The 19,341-nt window shown below is 47.5% G+C and overlaps 2 protein-coding genes across 2 annotated transcripts in view; both read left to right on the forward strand.

Annotated features, from left to right (window-relative positions):
- The window catches only part of LOC135377453 (cyclin-dependent kinase 14-like), a 97,878-nt gene that overhangs the window by 46,635 nt on the left and 31,902 nt on the right, over positions 1-19,341 (forward strand). The window lies entirely within an intron of this gene.
- LOC135377450 (mitochondrial sodium/calcium exchanger protein-like) lies at positions 24-5,492 on the forward strand. The gene has a single exon (XM_064609858.1). The coding sequence runs from the start codon at positions 456-458 to the stop codon at positions 2,289-2,291; it is 1,836 nt and encodes a 611-aa protein (XP_064465928.1). The 5' UTR covers positions 24-455; the 3' UTR covers positions 2,292-5,492.

The following is a 19,341-nucleotide window of genomic DNA, read 5'->3' on the forward strand; positions in this document are numbered from 1 at the left end:
AAGGAACACGACATAGTCAGGACGGGGTTCGGGAGGCGGTTCACTTCTCTTGTCCGTGTACACATGTACTGTGTGTCGGAATCTTCGCCGTGAATGCGCCCGCGGGCGTGCGGTGTACACAACAGGAAGAACTCTCCCGGCTGTCAATCGCTCGCTTATCTGACGGTAGCGGAAGGTCGGTAACAGACGCAACATCCCGGCACCGACGTTCAACACCACCCTCACTTGTTGTGCCCTGTTCGTGATTTTCGGTGTCCCCCGTGGAAGAGAACTCCGATCAGCTGTCTCTGGGTGACTTCCCTCTCTCCGTTTCAACATCTAGCTTGCGGAAACTTCAAATGCGACTTCAGTATCAGTGTGTTTATGCGTCGCTCGCGTCTGCCGCGGTTGGCAGGGCAACAGATATTCCGTGGAACAAAACCGCCGTAGTCTAATCGCTGACGCCGAGCGACGTGATGGACGTTCACGGAGGTGTGGACTGCGAATTGCTGCATTCCTTGAACAGTACATGGCAGCAGTGTGTTTTCGTGAAGGAAACGGCGCAATGCCACGAAGATGAAGCCTTTATCCCCTATATTACCTTCGTGTACTGTGGCGGCGGAGCACCATACGGCCCACTTTGTGTCCTCATATTATGGCTCGTACTCCTGTTCATCATGCTAGGCACAAGTGCGGATGATTTCCTGTGTCCAGCGCTCGTGGTTGTGTCAAAGACGCTGAAGATATCGGAAAGTCTCGCTGGGGTGACCTTACTGGCGTTTGGCAATGGTGCTCCGGATATCATTTCTGCGATCTCTGGCGTGCAGCAACAGAGGCCCAGTCTAGTTGCTGGAGGGCTCTTTGGTGCGGGAACTTTTGTGACCGCCGTTGTTGCGGGCCTGGTGTTCATCCTCTGTCGCTTCGACATAGATTCTGGAGCATTTCTTCGCAATATCATCTTCTACCTCGTCGGTTCCTTCTGGCTCTTTTTTGTGTTCTATGACGGCTACATGACGTTAATCCACGCCGTGGGATTTCTCGTCTTGTATGCGAGTTACATCTCGTCTGTGCTGCTGGGACAGATACGCTGGACACCTTCTGCGGACTTGGTGGTGAATGACACAGAAACAGCTGCGCCAACGCGGGAAGGAAAGATTGACGGCAACCTGCTGTCTGTGCCTGACCGCCCGCCATATCTTTCGGCGAACAGCACGGGCGCGGATCTGCTACCTGTTGCCGGTGATACTGAAGACCAGCGAACGCGCAGGCGTCGCTCAAGTTCTGCAGCCAGCATTCATCGACATCACGAGCACGCCATTGCATCTGTGCTGCATGGCTCGGCAGAATCAACGGTATCCTTCAGCGAGAGTCCCAATGCTCATCGGAGAATTGTTCGAGTTCGTGACGGCTCCGTATCGGAACAGACGCCACTCCTGCGCGAGGAGTCGTCTCGCACCGAAGATGCTGAATTTCAGCGTGGACATTGCCAGGAACTCCTGGTTCAGCTTTTCCCATTCGATGCCGAATGGTCGGCTACAAGAAATTGTATCGGTAAGGCGTACGACATAGTCATCTTCCCCCTACGTTTGATCCTGACCCTGACTATTCCCGTTGTGGACTTCGCGAACGATAAGTCCAACTGGTGTCGACCGCTCAACACCCTTCACTGCATCACGGCACCATTGGCGGTGTGCGCCATTCTGGGCAAGGCTAACGTTCAAGTTGGTGGTGTCCTGCCACTGTGGTCTGTCGTCACCATGCTGGGATTGCTGCTCGCCGTGCTTGTCTGGACCACATCGGAGTTCGACAGAGCTCCGAGGTATCACGTGGCGTACGGCTTCTTAGGTTTCATCGTGTCTCTGTTGTGGATCTACGGCGTTGCTCAAGAGCTTTTGGGGCTGCTGCGTACGTTGGGTGTCGTGGCTAACGTGAGTGACGCGTTGCTGGGGCTCACCGTACTCGCTTGGGGTAACAGCATCGGTGATTTAGTGACCAACATAACGGTAGCTCGCCAGGGGTTTCCCAACATGGCAGTGGCTGCTTGTTTTGGCGGTCCGTTGCTCAACATGCTTTTGGGCATTGGAATTTCGTACACGTGGCTTTTAACGCGCACTCCGTCTCATCGACTGCAGCTCGAGTACGCGCCGTTGCTGTCGGTGTTGTATCCCGGCTTGGTGTCTAGCCTGTGTACGTCACTAGTTGTAACGTTACTTGTGTGGTATAAGTCGAGTAGACTTCACGGCTGTTTCTTATTGTCACTTTATGCCGTTTTCTTGATTCTTGCGATACTGAAGGAGATGGACGTACTTTGAAGTGTTGTGACTGGGTGCTTGTGATTGGTAGAGGGGTATATTAGGCAATGCAACGGTGACACGATCGAACATGTGCTTATCTCGAATAGGCACGGTTTATGTCACGTCCTTTGGCCTCGATTGGCATGACTTTTCGAAAGCTGGGATTCCGTTTGGGTTACCCATTACTAGCGTTGCTACCTTTCGGTATTTTCATTTGGCAATGGTTGGGGGTGCTTGCCGATGCCTTTTTCGGAGATACCTTTGGGAGAACCTCCGAAACACTCCTTTCCGGCTCCTGTGGGCGCCTCCCGATTTTTGCCAAACGAAACCACGGAAAAGTCGGAACCCTACCCATCACCTTCCCGTTTCCAGGCAACTAATTTCTTTTTCTGACCAACAACTTTCCAATGCGTTGCAGCTATCTCCTTAGCATTGTGCGCAGCTAAAGTCTTCCCGCACCGGTCAACAATATTTGCTGGGTCAAGTGTACCCACGCAGCGAGTGGGCAAAATTGCCCTGCAACATTCGAACGGCGGTGAGGTCCCATCTTAAACGTTCACTATGCACCAAAATGGACCGTGTCATACATGCACAGGGGTGACACAAACCCGCCATTGTTGTAACTACCCTCAAGCGGGTGCTTTTGGCAAAACTGCCATCTTGTCCTGGTCGTACGTCATAGAAAACGTCATTTTGAGGTCATGTGACTTTGTTTACATGTCGTTTTGCCGCTTACAGACATATTTTCGCCGTCATAACACCAAAAGATGAACGTATTTTGCCAGCGGTGCTTCTTCCGCAACATGGTAGCCCGTTTCAGCTTAGTTTAAGTACATCGCATCGGCTCGGTAAGTCTTAACGCGCGGTCGTCATCACATCTTTGGAAGTTGTCAACAATACGAGGCTTTATGTGTAAAACTCCGCGTTTTATTGCGAGATTATCGGATAAAAATAATTATCGTGATCGAAAAACATCCAAAACGTCGTCCAGAAACAATAACCGCATTGTTTACAAACGGTTTGGCCACCGATCACGGGCGCCGCCATCTTTAAGGTCACGTGTGCCTTGACGTTTGCTGTGACGTGCGACCAGGACCTGTCCGGGATGCATTGCGTTCGCCAAGCACGCTTTCGTCTACGGAGCAATACATTGGATGCCACCCCTGTGCATACATGCCATACTTGAACGTCCGGCGCCTCACTGGAAAATTAGCAAAAAAAAAAAAAAAAGTCAGAAAACGAATAGTTTCGGTTTTCTCAGTGGTGTATTAGTCTGTTTCATTCGAAGGAGCAATAAAGAAAAAAAAAAAAAAAGAAGAACGAAAAGAGGCATGAACATTGTGGTTGGTTTTAAAATTATACTCGAAGTGCCCACATATACCGCCTTCATAGCAGCAGATAGCACGGCTTTACCCGCGTGTTCTCTGCTGCTTTTTCCAGCCTCATGGTCCAACCGCTGAGTCATTGTGGACGAGCTCCAGTGAATAAATAAATAAATAATGTATTTTTTTTTTTTTTGCTGGGCGAACTGAGAAGATTCATAATGCAAGAAAAACGTTGAGCTTGAGGACACGTAAAAGACGGAAAAGCCTTCGTGTTGTGCCGGCTTTTACGTGTCCTACACCTCAAGGGTTTCTTGCACTCTACAGGGTGTCCCAGAAAACGTGTCATTTAAATTATAATAAAGAAACTACGCCACCTAGAATCATGCAGTGAACGACATTTATTCTTATTAGGTTTTTGTCCACCTCCTGATGTGAATGTTATGTATCGTAAGTTTAATTATGTAAATATTTGCGAACTGAACTCGGAAAATTTGCCAAGTAAAGGTCACTTTTTTACCCCACCAATATGAAGAGCGTGCCGAACTCACTCAAATTCATGATAATTGACAGTGATATTCACGAGCTATCCCATCGGAAAAAATAGCCGAACATCATGCTTTTCGGGGCACCGGACCATAACGCGCGATGACTTTCTGAGCGCAAGCGCTCTCAGTCCGACGAAAGGAGGTTCCAAACCCAGCCCACAGTGTGATAGTAGAAACAGTTATCCCAGCGAAAGTCCGACGCGATAAGCCATTTCTGTGTTATCTCTTTCTGCGTTGTCGGGGTGGGCTGGGTTTCCAACCTCCTTTCGTCGCACTGACAACGATTGCGCTGAAAAAATTCGTCGCGCGCAATCTTTTGGGAGCTCCGTAGAGCATGATGTTCGGCTATTTTTTCAGATGGGATAGCTCCTGAATACCCCTGTCAATTATCATTCATTTGAGTAAATTAGACATGCTCTTTACACTGGTCGGATAAAAAAGTGACCTTTACTTGGCAAATTTCCGACTCCAGTTCGCAAAAATTTACATAATTAAACTTGCGTTACATGACATTCGCATCAGGAGGTGGCAAAAACCTAGTAAGAACAAATGCCGTTGACCGCATGACTCTAGGTGGTGTAGTTTTTTTATTATAATTCAATGACACGTTTTCTGGGACACCCTGTATATATTTATGTACAGATTTTATATAGTTGGTACGGATACATTTTTGACCGAATTTTTATATACAATTTCATTGTTAGGTGCCGAATAATTAGAGTTTCGTGGTTAAGTAACAGCGGCACGTCGCCGATTGCACTTTCGTTGACAGAGTGGTGTACCTTGTCTCCCGACACTTGCTCGCCTGTGACAGCCCTGCCTTATCGAGTCGTGTCACCTGTGATAATTCACGTTTTGTATGGTGCCTGTGTTTTGTATTGTTAATCGAATCTTTTATCTCCTTTAAAATACCAAAACTTGGTGGACTGCTGATTAAAATAGTCTCGCGCGTGCGAGGTAGTCGGGTACGCTGAGGTGACATTTTGGTTACTTGATGTACTGAACGTGTATTACATCTAGCATAAATGTGAAAATGCAAACACTTAAACGAAGATTAAAATTATCGAAGAGTAGGACACGAAAACTTTTGAGTCACGATGTCTCCACTGAAGCGGTCGTATTCAGCGAGACATCTAGATTTGTGTCCAAGACGTTAGCAAGGCTTACTTCTAACAATGAGGGATAACGCCCGTTTGAATGGATGAGAAGGCTGCTGTCAGCCGTGTATTAGACGATTGATTGGCTGGCTGGCTGGCTGCTTGACTGATTTGTGTAATAAGAGTGTGCGTAGCAGGTCTAGAAGTCCAGATTGTGGCGGAGCCGCGTAAAGCAAATAAAGTGTTCTGCGAATATTACTCCCATCAATCTAATCCGCGTGGACTATACAAGGACACTGGCATTAATGCCTCTCAAAATAAATCGGAACGGACATTTTCCTTGATTGGTGCAGGCACGTACCGATTTGATGGTTAGTAGATTTGCCGGTGAGCAATTGAGTATCTTATAGCATTCAGCAATACCAAAGTCATTTGGATGAAGCTTGGAGCGCAATGGTTCAGGCACTATGAGGTGTTATGAGCAGTTGCCAAAGACGACGGGCAGTAACGCTTTCCCTGTTGCAGTATTTCCTAAGGTTAAAAGTCAAGTGTTTCACGTACCCCAGTAAAAGCCGCCGTTCCCGAAGCACATGACCATCACGACATTCAGCGCGAAGGTCAGCGCAGGTCATCGTTCTCGCACCATATCGCGTGACATTTGTTGCGCAATCCACCTTAGCCAAACATTTATGGAGGCGACTTTACTGCTTCTTTAGGATATGGTTGGTTTCACTGCGAGTATATTTCGTCATTTATGCCTCAACTATGTCGTATTTTTTATTTTACTTTATTCTTTTTTTTTTTTTTACATGCTGCTGTTCGGAACAAGACTAATCTCGTAACGTCCTGTATCCCACTCAGTATAAATCTGCATACGGGCAGCTATTGGACGCGGACAATTATACAGTCGCCCGGCGGGCGAAGCCTAATTAACATTCACCGCTGCCTTCACGTGGGAACAGGTGTTCCTCATAACTCCGGTTCCCTGCGACCGCTTGCATCGGGAATGTGGCGCCATCATCGCCCGACGGGCTGTCGCAATAACCCTCTCCGTCAGAGTTGAGACCCCGACTTCGACTTGTACGCATAACTGTTCTTTTGGCTCGTTAGTACATACTTGGAGGTAAAACGAGTGCAAAAACTGACAGAACAAGTGGACGCCGGGCCATGGAAATGGAGTCCCGGTGGTTGGGTTGACCTGGAGGTTGTGTGGGGCCACTCTAGGAGTACAACACCCCAGTGTTTTTTTACAGAATCGCAAGTACGGGGGGGGGGTGAAAAAAGGGGAACAGTTCCATTGGAACCCTCCATTGTGCACGCCCTGTAAAGAGGGCAAAGAGGGCCCTGTAAAGACAGGAGGGTGCTTTCAAAGATGTGGGGGTGTTAGGGGGTGTATTAGGGGCCTGGGTACATCACTGTATGCAGTGATTTATTTACTTTTTGTGTTCACTGTTATACCCCCGTCCATCACGTTCTCTTTTCTGGTTTTCACCTTCGTTGGCAACAAAGGTCAATCTCAGGTAGGGACTTCGGCACTTCCAATCCAGTGCACGTGGATATAGCAGTCATAAGTAAGTTACTTTAAAAAAAGTAACGAAGTTACAGCTGGCTTGTAAAAATAGTAACTGCGTTACAGTTGAAGTTACTCTTTTTGAACTGCAACTAATTGCAGCTACAGTTACGTTAAAGAGTAACTTAGTCACTATACCTGTCCTGTCCTGGAGAATGCATGTAGACTGTTATTCACGAAGCTAATCGCTCTCTCGGCTGCCCAAAACGTAGCCAGCCTCTCCTCTATAAATCCCTAGCTAGACCTCACTTTGAGTATGTGTCTGTCGTGTGACACCCTTTTCTCTCGACACTTACTATAACGCACTTGAACAGCAGCAGAGCACTGCTGCACGTTTCATTCTCAGTAACTAGTAGTTACTGGGAATGAAACGTGCAGCCTGTCCTGTCTTTCAGCGCTGATATATAGTTACTTAACTACCATCGGACAACCAGCGTGTGACGTTAATGAAGCAGCAGCTCTCCCTTTAAAGGGGCCGTAAACCAGGTACAAAAGGTGCACATTTCTTTGTGTTATATTATTGAAACTTAGGCAGTGAAAACTCCTTGCAATTACTAACGCTCAAAAACAAAAGGCGCTTGCATACGGATGAAATATTCACTGCACTCTTTCGCATTTTAGCTCCGCCCCGCGCTCTAACTTTACGTCGTTTTGACGTAGCGCTTTCCTCACCAATTACGATCGAGTGTTCCACGTATGATTTTATTTCAAATGCGGAATTGGACTAGATGAACGTGAATCCTCTTCTGTTCAAAATCTAAACAGTTACAGCCTCAAACTGAAAAAGAAATGAGTTTAATTTAGGTATCATACGCGCACTACGTTTTCTGGGCAGTAGCACGCAGCACACCAAGAGCGCGAATGAATATCCGGGACTACAGTTCCGGAATCTCAGGTAGGTGCGCGATGGAACATCTTCGTCATCTTCGAATGGTTCCGACAACTGGGCTGCCGTACTTTGGTTTGAGCCACGCGGCATCGGGTCACCAGCTCGCGTGGTACTGTGGATAGCGTGCTGGCCATGTCACGTCGTGACTGGGAGAAACCTGGGCGCGAACCGCGTCATGTGATAGCAGCCCAACTGTCGACGTTTGCGCCAGCCGGAGATGTTGAAGATGTCATACGTTGAATTTCGGAACCACGGAGCGCAAAACGTCGTTTCACACAAACAAACTGAGCGCTCCGACTCACAGCTGATAACGAAGTATGTTTATTGGCTGGTAATTTGAAACGTCATGTGCGCAGCTCGGCCCCCCGATTGGACGGCAAAACGCTACGTAGCCATGTGACGTATGCGTGGCGGAGAGAGGCCCCCTGGTTACTCATCTTTGAAAGCAGTCATATGAGCGAATGAGCTGGCACGAGCCGAACGAAATGTATATTTGGGTATTATGATCTGCGTTCTTTCATGAGGTATCATTATTTCAGAAATGTTTGGTGGGCCTGTTTGCGGCCCCTTTAAACTTTAGGAACCGGGCGTACAGATATCTCCCCTGCTGCGCCACATGTGTCCCGAGGGACCGCGTGTTTGAGACCCCTGCTCTAGAGCATTAAGCTTCTCAGTACACAGGATATGTAGTACTGTGTAAGGCTCGGGATTTTACAATCGCCTTTCGTTTCATCGTCGTCTTTCCTCCCATCTTATGTTTAATTTGCAGGTCTTCTAAAAACAGTGTCTGTCGATCAACCGAAGCCGTTATGTCCCATGACAGCGTCATCATCGTTCCTCTGCTAGCGCTTGGCTCTTGAAATCACGGAGAAACTCTTCCTAGCCTAGAAGGTGCTTTCGCAAGGCAGGGAAATAAAGTACTATAGCGTTCCACGCATTTTCTCGTTTTGGGAACGCGTAGCGTTTTCGAAAATCGCGAAAATTTGGTAGTCCTCGCAGCGCTTGCGGCATATTGCGCTGCATATGAGGCAAGAATGTAATATATCGCAGTAAGCTATACTTGTAGGGGTGTCTTCTTTTATCCCTTTCGTTGTCGGAGGACGAGCCCCGCGAAACATCTCTGTACTGCGGTACTTCAGGGTATCTCATAAATATCTGAGTGATCTGCCGTATGCTGTAAATCCTAAACACTTCCACTTAGATAATAAGGGGGGAACGCAATTTTCCCGGCACCTCATTTGCTTTTGTCGTTGGAGGCTTTGACTGTTGCTTTTGAAACGTTGTTGTTCCTTAACTCCATATTGTGTGAACAGCAAGTTGATGCAAATTGCGCAAGGCCAGGAAGTCAGCAGCGACACTTTCTAACACCGCGAACAGATTTCACGGTCATCTGGCTGGCGTCCGTTGCATGTTCTCTTGACGTCTGGCAGACGCTTTCTGCTTTCCACGGTCTGCAAGGTATCGAAGCCCTCTTTTCAGACCGGGATGTGCCATCAGCCACATTCATTCGCCAACCCAAGGGGGGACGCTTTGCAATTCCCTCTGCTACTTTAAGAGAGACTCATTTTGCTGAAAGGGATGCTGTTCCCGTACTTGCTCCCTCTCACTATATTCTCTCACCTACAGGCGCACGCACACTGATTCTGCGAAAGGCTCTTCTTCGAATGTTGGCTTCAGTCCGGTCGCTAGTTTTAATCCCGATCCTTGTTTACAAGGCCCTGTGCGGTTTCGTAGAATTTGCGCTGATATTCGCTCCGAGATCGAACGGTGTCGGCGCGCTGCGGAGAACGGCGAACTACAACAGTGTGGACGCGTCGTCTGCTTTTACACGTTTATTCCGCGTTCAGTGCAGTAGGTGGAGCACTGGGGAACCGAACAGTATCGTACCATCGCGACGCGAGTGAATATACACAAGAATTACGGAAAATAACCATCAACTCCGAATATCGGTCCACGTGTTATCCACACTAGAATTGTGACAGTGTCGCCCCCTATAGGTCGATCTCACGGCGAATATCGCTCTTTGAAGTGCGAATCGAGATAGAGAGATAAAATTGAAGGCGCGTACCCAAGCAGCACAATGCATGTACTGAAAGTCGGGTGCAATGGGGGTGGACGGTATGTGTCTTATCAATGTTCTTTAGTTTCACGAGTCTGTTCAAGGCCTTCCACGTACCCGTTCACCCCCATTGCACTCGACTTTCAGTACATTGTGCTGCTTGGGGTGTTGCACCGGAAACAGTTGGGCCACAGTTTTATACGCTTTACGTTGTACCTGTGTTATGGTCGATGAAAGTGGCTTGCGTGCAGTAAATTCTATTCAAAGACGGGTACACGGGACTTATTCAACATAAGTGCGGATATACATTACGGATATTTGAAGTCAGCACCTTTTTCGGTGTCCTTCAAAGCTGACCTTTTTGGACACCGTAGGACTTCGGTACTCACCGTGAGGCGACTCGTCACTCAATTTTCCACATTATCACCAGAAGTGGGGTAGAGTATCGCCCCTGGCGATGAAACTCCCTAATCATCATCATCATTATCATCATCATCATTATGAAATAATGTTGCTGTTCTAGTTCTTTTTAATCTCCCGGAGGAAAAACACTTCCAGGGGTGACACGTACAAACAGAAAAGAATAGAGCAGCCCAAGAACGTATACTACACTCTTAAAAATGAACTTCACCTCATAGCACGCTCTTAGCCAACCATAATCTCGAATGATATCGTTATCTGACCTGATTTGTTGAAAACGGGAGGCGAACGCCTTTTTTGTGACAATTATGAACAGCATAAGTGTCACAAAAAGGCGTACGCCTCCCGTTTTCAACAAATCAGGGCAGATAACGATATCATTTGAGATGATAGTTGGCTAGGAGCGTGCTATGAGGTGAAGTTCATTTTTAAGAGTGTATCTCGAAGCTATATCCACGGTATGCGCAAGATTGTCTCGGACCTCCAAAATAGAGAATCAATATTAACCGATTCCACGCTGTAAACCATCGATAAAGGGCACCGTTCTGCTTACTTTGCTCCTTCCTCGGACTGTCGTTTCTCTGTATACGTCGTATCCGTATCCGGCGATAATGTCCCCTCCATATACAACATTATATTTCGCCGCTGCTGTTCACTCGAGATTACCAATTACAGGTATCACAATAGATTACCATAATCGCGGCGTCATTCATGTCCGCCATTTCGCGCAACTTTTTTCCCGCCTTAAAGGAAGCGAAAAAGACGAGGAGCCGGTTGGCGCTGACAGCAGGCCCTTGTGCGGTGATGCTCTTTTGTCGAGCAGCAATATTAGGGTGGCTATAACTTCCTGCCTCTCTCCATGCTCTTTATCACCTTCCATTCACCATAGCAACGTGAATGGGGCGCTTTCTATGTACCTCCCATCATCCCCCGGCTGTATACGGTCCCCCATCCACGAGAGGAATCCACCGCAACCTCCTTCAAATTCCATCGGACGAGCCCGCGCTCGTATGAATAACTCACCGTTCGCCCTCTCCCGCCGTTCATAATTCAGATTGTGGCCGCGCCGCAGACGCGCTAGTAACTACTGCCTTTAACCCCCAACGAAAAACATACGAGCTGTCCAGTGCCTTTATCTATGTGTGTGTGTGTGTGTGCTTCTGAATAATGAAGCCCGGGTTACGCGCTCTTTCTCTTGTTCGCTGGAAACGGCTGCTGTCGCAACGTGAACGATAATTGATGAAGGGGTCGCATCTCAGCCGACTGGACGACTCACTCCGGCTGGCAGGGGAAGTTTCTCTGTTCAAAAGAACGGCGCATTCTGGGCTTCTTCTTTTGGCTGATAGATCATAAGCAGAGAGAGAGAGAGAGAGAGAGATCGATATGCAACGGCGGGATGTGTCAGTAGGATTGCGAGAAATGCTTTTCTGCGTTTGTACGCCATGGTTGCGAAGAACAGCGTTGTTATCCGTTCAGAAGCAAATGCGCCCATCGGATATGTCTATTGTTTGCTTGCTAGTACTTTCTTAGTGATTTCGTTTGTGACGCGGGGAATCTGCGAAAAATGATGCGTGTTCTCTTCTCTCTGTCCCGGTAACGTCGTGTGTCTGTTTCTCTATGATAGATATGCTGTCGACGTGCAGCATATTCGAACAGCGTATTAGGGGACCAGTAAAAAGGCAACGGAAAATGGTGCTGCTTCGCGAACGTCCAGTTGCAGGCACAATATTCGTTCTAAAATGTTCCCCCGAAAAACTGTTTGCCGACGAGATCGATGCTTTTGTGTACAGTATAGTGTCACGTCGTGCAAGTTGTATGAACAAGAGTTGCTTTACATTACTTATTAACGACCTTTCGGTTCACTTCTCCGTTTATTTCTTTTCCTAAATTTAATTTTTCTGCTTCATGGTTCGCTTTTGTTGCTTCTCCTCTCCTCTGCAGCAGAACTCATATCTGCCTCCGGGCATAGTTCTCCGGAAATTTTCGCGGGCTGCTCGCTAATTAAAACGAATTGGGACGGGCCAATACCTGCCACCGAAGTGCGTCTCACTGCAGGATTAACGTCTGCCACCATTATTACGTTGTAGTAGGGGATGTAGTGATGTACATGGCGGAGCACACTGAAGTGGAGTCGTCTCTTGATTTCGGTTAATTAGCCGAATGCACGCGAGGGCAGTCGACTCGGACATCGGGAGGGAGGATGCTGGTCAATACGATGGCTCGGCGATCCGTCTCAATTGGTCGCTTGGTCCGTTCCGGGTTAATTCGGCGAGTGCATTCCTCCTGAGAGGGTGGTCGTGAAATTGCCAAGTTTACGGGCGGTACCGGCTAAGTGGCAGGAGTGGAAGGTTTGGCAACTTTAACCGGGCGTTTGGCCCTTCTTTTTATTCGTGTCTTTTCCCTCGCGGGTCGTGACAGGTCGTTACGTCTTGTCTATGTAAATATAATGCTCTCCCTACACCGTTATCGCTTTTGTTTGCCGCTTGGAGCGTGCGCTGCCGGCGCTGTTGTAATGGAGTAGGCGCATTGACTCAAAAAGGGTTACTCGCACAGGTGCAAAATAATGTGAGGTGGATGGCTGATAACGCAACTCAGTCAGAAATCTTCTCGCCTGTACCTCCGCACTCAACGCTTCGCATCCAAGGCGGTCGGGCTGGGCGTCCGATAGTAGGGCTTTCCCACGCAACTTCTGTGTCAAGCGAGGAAGTGTGCTTTACAGGATCGGACCCCCTTTCTCCTTCTGAGAAGTGCGCGTAAATGCTCAAGCTATAGAAGAATCGCCTGCTATGTGTCTTCGGCGATATTTCTTCGTATATACGAATATCGGTGAAATATTTTTGGCTACAAAAAACGGGATTTGTACATACACTTGTTGAAGATAAGACAGGACAGTGAGAGGGGATGTGCTGTTTACTGGTGAAGAGAAAAGGAGGGAATGACCCGGGAATATGGGATCGAGTGAGAGGGGACTGGAACGTCGTTGTCTTCGTTTACGCTGGACGAGGAAATATTCAAGAGCACGTAGTAGCTGTATGGGCTACAACAAGGAACTAATTGACATCCTGTTTATTGAACCAGTTACATGATACGATGGTCAAAACATCTTTTGAGCCGACGTGAACATGTTCGAGTGTTTACCGAGGATAATCTTCCATACTCTTCCATACAAAAAAAAAAAAAAAGACGACGCGGGTGAAATCGTGCATGTCTTTCTACAAGGCAAGCACGTACGCTATCGTCTTTCCGATGGCTTCTGTTGGCCATATTGGCGTATGGAGTTCCTAGAAACGATGACGTCGTTTGGATGTCGCGGAACCCTGATGAGAACGTCGCTGTATTTTTTCTCCCTTGAGACGTTGCGGTAGGCAGATTTCCTTCAGAAATGGCGCATGGTATGGAATCCTGATGCGATTTATGTTGCAAGAGTGCGCTCTTCAAAGTGCGGAGTAACAAGCGGTGCCTTTGGGAGTATCTCTCCGTGAGTTTACATATACTCTGTTTACGATGCTGGTTTGATCACGCTGAACGATGGGGGATTAGGCAAGACTTTCCCTCCTACTTATATAACGGCTTCATCTTGCAGGAACCGTTCGATCATAGCTCAAGAAAGAGCAGAATAAGCACGAAAGGGCTGCATTGTTTTCTTCATCTTTTTAATGTCTAGGTGTCGATCCGCAGGTAATTGATCGCTATGATTGGCTAGATTGTTTGCTGTAGATTGTTTTATGAGAGGGCAGCGAACACACAGGTTTGTGTTGGGGCGGTTGCGTTACGAGGACGCGAGTTTTAGAAGTGCATCTGCTGCCGTGTCGGCAATCAATTGAACGATGTGTCTAACATGTACGTTTTACGATGTATCTCGGTTAACTGAGAGAAGTGGGGTTTATAGTTAGGGAATCTGGTAACGTGGGGCAGAGGTCGTCTCACCCGTGGAAAAAGCGAAAATCAGGAATCACTGGGACAAATCGGCAGTAAATATTTTAAGAGCAAAAGGAAAAGATTGGAAGAAAGGAGGAGGGGTCAATATGCCCCCTCTCCAATTTTGTGCCAGATTTGTCCTATTAAATTTTATGCCTACGGAATGAATATACCATTATGAACGTCGAAGCTAAGTACATTATTTCGTCTCTGATTATTATTAGAGGTGCTCAAGGGTGCGGTTATATCCGCGGATCCGCTCGGATATCGGCGCTACATGCTGGTTTGCGCCTAGAAATATAACGTCTAGAAATCCGCGCAGATAAAGTCCGGCCAAAACATTTGCGATGCGCGCGGATATCTGCATTTTATCCTCTGCAGATAAGCATTAGTGTGTCTACCGACGTCCCCCCAGGTATAGAACCGTAATTGAGAGGACGCAGTGAATTTAAAATGGCGTCCAAGCGTGCCATCCCTTGCATTGCTCTTCCTTTAGTTGTCCTTTATTGGACGTGATGTTCCTGAGTAGGTTGCATACTGAAAACTGCAGATCCCTCGCGTACGCAAATGCGATAGCGTACGATGCACTAAAAGTCACTTATGTTACAGAATGTACGCTGTACTTACACCGTAATGCGACATAATCGACATGCGACGAGGAAAGCCTGAGCTTGGGCAAAAGAGAGGATGGGCGGACACACACAACATTTGCCGCTTGCGTCGATCCCTGTCGTATGAATGTGTGTATGAGTGTGCAAAAATGTAAGAGTGAAAGGAGGATCAGTGAGAGAGAGAGTGACTGGTTTGTCCCTTCAGATGACGCACCCTGGAAGTCGCTGAAAATGGCGTGTTAGCTTAGCTCAATTGGTAGAGCCCTGGACCGGTAATCCAGAAGATGTGGGTTCGAGTCCTACAGCTGGTTAACCTTTTCAGTGACTGTCATCTTTCATCACACAAGCTAAGTTAAGTTTCGCAAGATACGTAAGCTTCGTTCGCACATGCTGAGACCTTTCCTGGTCGTCCGCTCTCATAAACGCTACCTTTGGGGCTTCTGACATCCGCCAGGAGGAGTCCTCGCGAACGTTACCTGTTCTTTGATATCTTTCAGGACGCTTCCCATTTGCGGAAGTGATGTGTCGGTCACGCGACTAATTGGGGGATCCTCTTCCGGCTCGCCCAACTGGGTGTTGCAGGTTTTGCAGCAGGGTCCATCCCGGAGGAGGAGAATATCGCTGCAAGAAAGTGATCCATCATGAGCCCCCCGCTTTGATGAGATGTCCGTCGGGACCTCGTCGTGAGCACGCCGCTTGACTCCATGAAAGCGACGGCGCTCCCTGCAGGTCGCTTCACAGCGAGAGCGATGGGATCTTTTCGGCGCTTTTATGCGGGTGATGGATCCATGCAGAGCGAAAAGCTCCGTTCGCCCTCCCACGTGATGCAGTAATTAATTGGGTGTATCGCGAAACGCTTTTATCGTCGAAGCTGAGTTTGGTCGCGAACGACAGAAAAGAAGTTGAACGCGTCGAATTTAAAGTTTATTGGATGCACGTTTGAGTGCGAGGAAACCACACGTCGTCGTTTTTGAGGTTGGAGGAAAGGAGAGCGGAGAGAGAAACAACAGCTGCAGACCGCGAAGTTTTTTTTTTTTTTTCCAGTCACACGGGGCTAATTAAAGCGGTTTGGAAACAATCTGTGAGCATCTCGATCCAGGCCGCATGTATGCGGTTTGGATCGAGATGTATAACATTCTAGCATGGAAGCGGTCCTTTAGGATGGAAGTTGGTGACTGAAATCAGGTTGTTGTAATAATATCGCGTTAAACGTGGGCTACGTATATATAGTTAAACGTAGGCTTCTATGGGCATCTGCTGATAAAATAAAATATGGGACTGCTGGGCGTTTTGTTGGCAGTAGTTCTAGTTGTGGTAGAGCACTGATTCTTTTAATGGAGTATCGCCCCTGGCGATGAAACTCCCCATTAATCATCTCAAAATCAAGCTGTTGTTGTTTATGTAACTAAAGGACTCTCGGAACAGGAACATAGTCAGTAACAAATGAGAAAGAAAAGGAAAGACGTCTCAAAGCATGCAGAGGCCCCTATTGATCTTGACTCTACAGTGCTGTGCATAAATGTAGGGACACCCTCGAAAATGGCGGTATAGCGTCCCAGTCCCACTTTCACGTTGTCAAAAGTGGTCTGTTGGATGCACTCTTAGAAATGAACTTCACCACATAGCACGCTCCTAGCCAACCATCATCCCGAACGACAACGTTCTCGCCCCTAATTTGTTGAAAACGGGAGGAGGAGCCTATTTTGTGCCGTGCATAATGTCACAAAATAGGCTCCTCCTCCTCCCGTTTTCAACAAATCTAGAGCGAGAACGTTGTCATTCGGGGTGATGGTTGGCTAGGAGCGTGCTATGTGGTGTTCATTTTTAAGAGTGTGGATTCAGCATTGTTGAAAACCACAGAAACAATGCTTTTCTTTTTTACAAGCTTGTTTTATAAAATTTTTTGGCTTTTGCATATTGACCTGGTGCAAAAATATAAGGACACTATGGGGAGTTTTATATAAATGTATCTTGTAACACAGAAGCAAACACAATATTACGTCACTTTATACGTCGTAGGGCCCCCATTGGCAGCAATAACGTCGAGGAGACGTCGTTGAACGCTCTCAATTACATTGTGTGTAGTGTCGGTACCCATGGACTCTCACGCACCCCTTATTGCTTCTTTGAGCTCTTGGCAGGTACCATACTGGCGTCTGTTCGCGTAACTCAATCGCACAACGATTTCCGAGAGGTTTTCCAATGGGTTTAGGTCAGGGCTATGGGCTGACCAAAAAAGGATTGTAACTTTGGAAGCCTCCAGCCATGCTCGGGTGGACTGGCTCACGTGTATTGCAGCATTGTCTTGCTGGAAGACTAAGGAACGGAAGAAGGTGACCTTGGATTACTGTTTGATTGGCTACTGAGTTCGCTCTACAGACGACGAAGGCGACCATGGGCACGCTCGTGCTGCAGAAGGCGCCCCAAACTATCACTGGTCCACCACCGAAGTTTCGTTTGGAATGGTAAAGCGGGTCCATGCGCAAATCCCTCCAGTAGTGACGGGAGCCGTCAGGACCGTCCAAGTTAAACTGAAGATAACCTGAAACGCGAAACTTTAGACAGACACGGGCCTATGGGAAGAGGCCTTGCCTTCGTCCAGTCCGTGCTGATGTGTTGACGGGCAAGGTCCACTCGCGCATGTGCGAATTGGCGAGCTTCGGAGCACTCTTCATGGTTTCCCGCACCATGTCTTTCTTACGGTGAATGGCACTAAGGATCGTCCTCTTGGAGATAGCGAGGCGCATTTATGCTTTCAGCTGGTTTCGGATATGCTGCTGTTGGACAAGCTGCTCGTCCTATAAGCTCGCCTCATCACGCCTGGACAGCTTCCTGGGCCTTTCGGAACTGATCTGCCAATTTTTATAACCATCCCTGAAGGGGTTCGGCCTTGCTCGTTCTCAGTGGGCATTTTTGCCTGTGAACACCAACGACCGACGTGTACCACGTGTCTGCTGTCATACTTCCCATTTGTACATGAAAGAACTGATGTTCTGAGGCTGGAACAACATAGAAGGGACAAATACATAGAAAGCCTCAAATTGCCTAAGAAATTAACGATGAAAGTCACTGAAAAGGTTAGCCAGCTGTAGGACTCGAAATCACATCTTCTGGATTACCGGTCCAGGGCTCTACCAATTGAGCTAAGCTAACACGCCTCCTCAGCGACTTCCAGGGTGCGTCATCTGAAGGGACAAACCAGCCACTCTCTCTCAGTCATCCTCCTTTCACTCTTAGTAGAGTGAGTCTCAATTGGTAGAGCCCTGAACCGGTAATCTAGAAGATGTGGGTTCGAGTCCTACAGCTGGCTAACCTTTTCAGTGACTTTCATCTTTCCCATTTGTGTTAGTGACACAATACACATACACTCTTAAAAATTAACTTCACCGCATAGCACGCTCCTAGCCAACCATCATCTCGAATGATACCGTTATCTGCCCTGATTTGTTGAAAACGGGAGGCGTACGCCTTTTCTGTGACAATTATGCACAGCATAAGTGTCACAAAAAAGGCGTACGCCTCCCATTTTCAACAAATCAGGGCAGATAACGGTATCATTCGCGATGATGGTAGTCCTGGAGCGTGCTATGTGGTGAAGTTCATTTTTAAGAGTGTAGGCAGGGGCCGGGAACCTTTACAATCCCGAGGGCCACAGAATGTATTTGAACCCATTGTAAAATAGGTCGAAATTAACCTGCCGAAATTATTAATCCGTCGAACAAGCTGAGAATTCATTTCTAACTGTTACAGTTTAATATGTGTAACTCTACTGAAAGCTTGCGTTTTCGATAACTTGTTGCAGTCGCAAATTGATGGTAAGAGAATACTACAGACAGCTTTTGTGAACTCTATTAAGAACGGGAAAGGCAACACAGAGAGCGCGCTTTTGACTGTGGAATTTATCTGCCGTGCCGCGCCCTCTGCCAGTAAGCTAAGCATTGGATTTTTGTCGCGCGCTTGGTCTGCGCTGGGCCGGAACTGCAGCGCAGCTGGGCCGCAGGTTCCCGACGTCTGCACATACACTCTAAAAACGGAACTTCACCGCATAGCACACTGTGAGCCAACCATTGCCACGAATGATAGGGTTATCGCTTGTGATTGGAAGACAGAGGGAGGCGTACGCCTTTTTGTGGCAATTTCCATATATCCAGATTGTCACAAAAAGGCGTACGCCCCCCTCTCTCTTCGAATCAGAAGCGATAACCCTATCATTCGTGGCAGCGGTTGGTGTACAGTGTGCTATGCGGTGAAGTTCTGTTTTTAGAGTGTAGGTGTCCCTACAATTTCGCACCTGTTCAAACTTCGAAAGTTTGTGAAAAAAAAATTGTACGCAAACAGTTACAAAAATATACAGCCATTTCCTGCGGCTTTTAACCATGCCGAATCCAGTGATGGGCAAAGTACCTCAAAATTATACTTAAAGTAAAGTACCAAGTACCTGGCGCCATTAGTACTTCAAGTACAGTACAAAGTACCCAATTCCAAATGTACTTCAAGTAAAGTACAAAGTACTAGGCAAAGTACTTCAAGTACTCATCAAGTACATTGCCAATTTAATGTGTATCACTTTGCATTTCACTGTTTAGTATCTGTGTCTTGCCTTTTTGTCAAAACTTTAGCGAGTATTCTTGACA

The sequence above is a fragment of the Ornithodoros turicata genome, chromosome 1 (genome assembly GCF_037126465.1).
Source record: "Ornithodoros turicata isolate Travis chromosome 1, ASM3712646v1, whole genome shotgun sequence".
Taxonomy (NCBI): domain Eukaryota; kingdom Metazoa; phylum Arthropoda; class Arachnida; order Ixodida; family Argasidae; genus Ornithodoros; species Ornithodoros turicata.

Excerpts from the sequence above, each read along its gene's own strand:
- LOC135377450 (XM_064609858.1), top strand. The coding sequence starts at position 456 with ATGGACGTTCACGGAGGTGTGGACTGCGAATTGCTGCATTCCTTGAAC.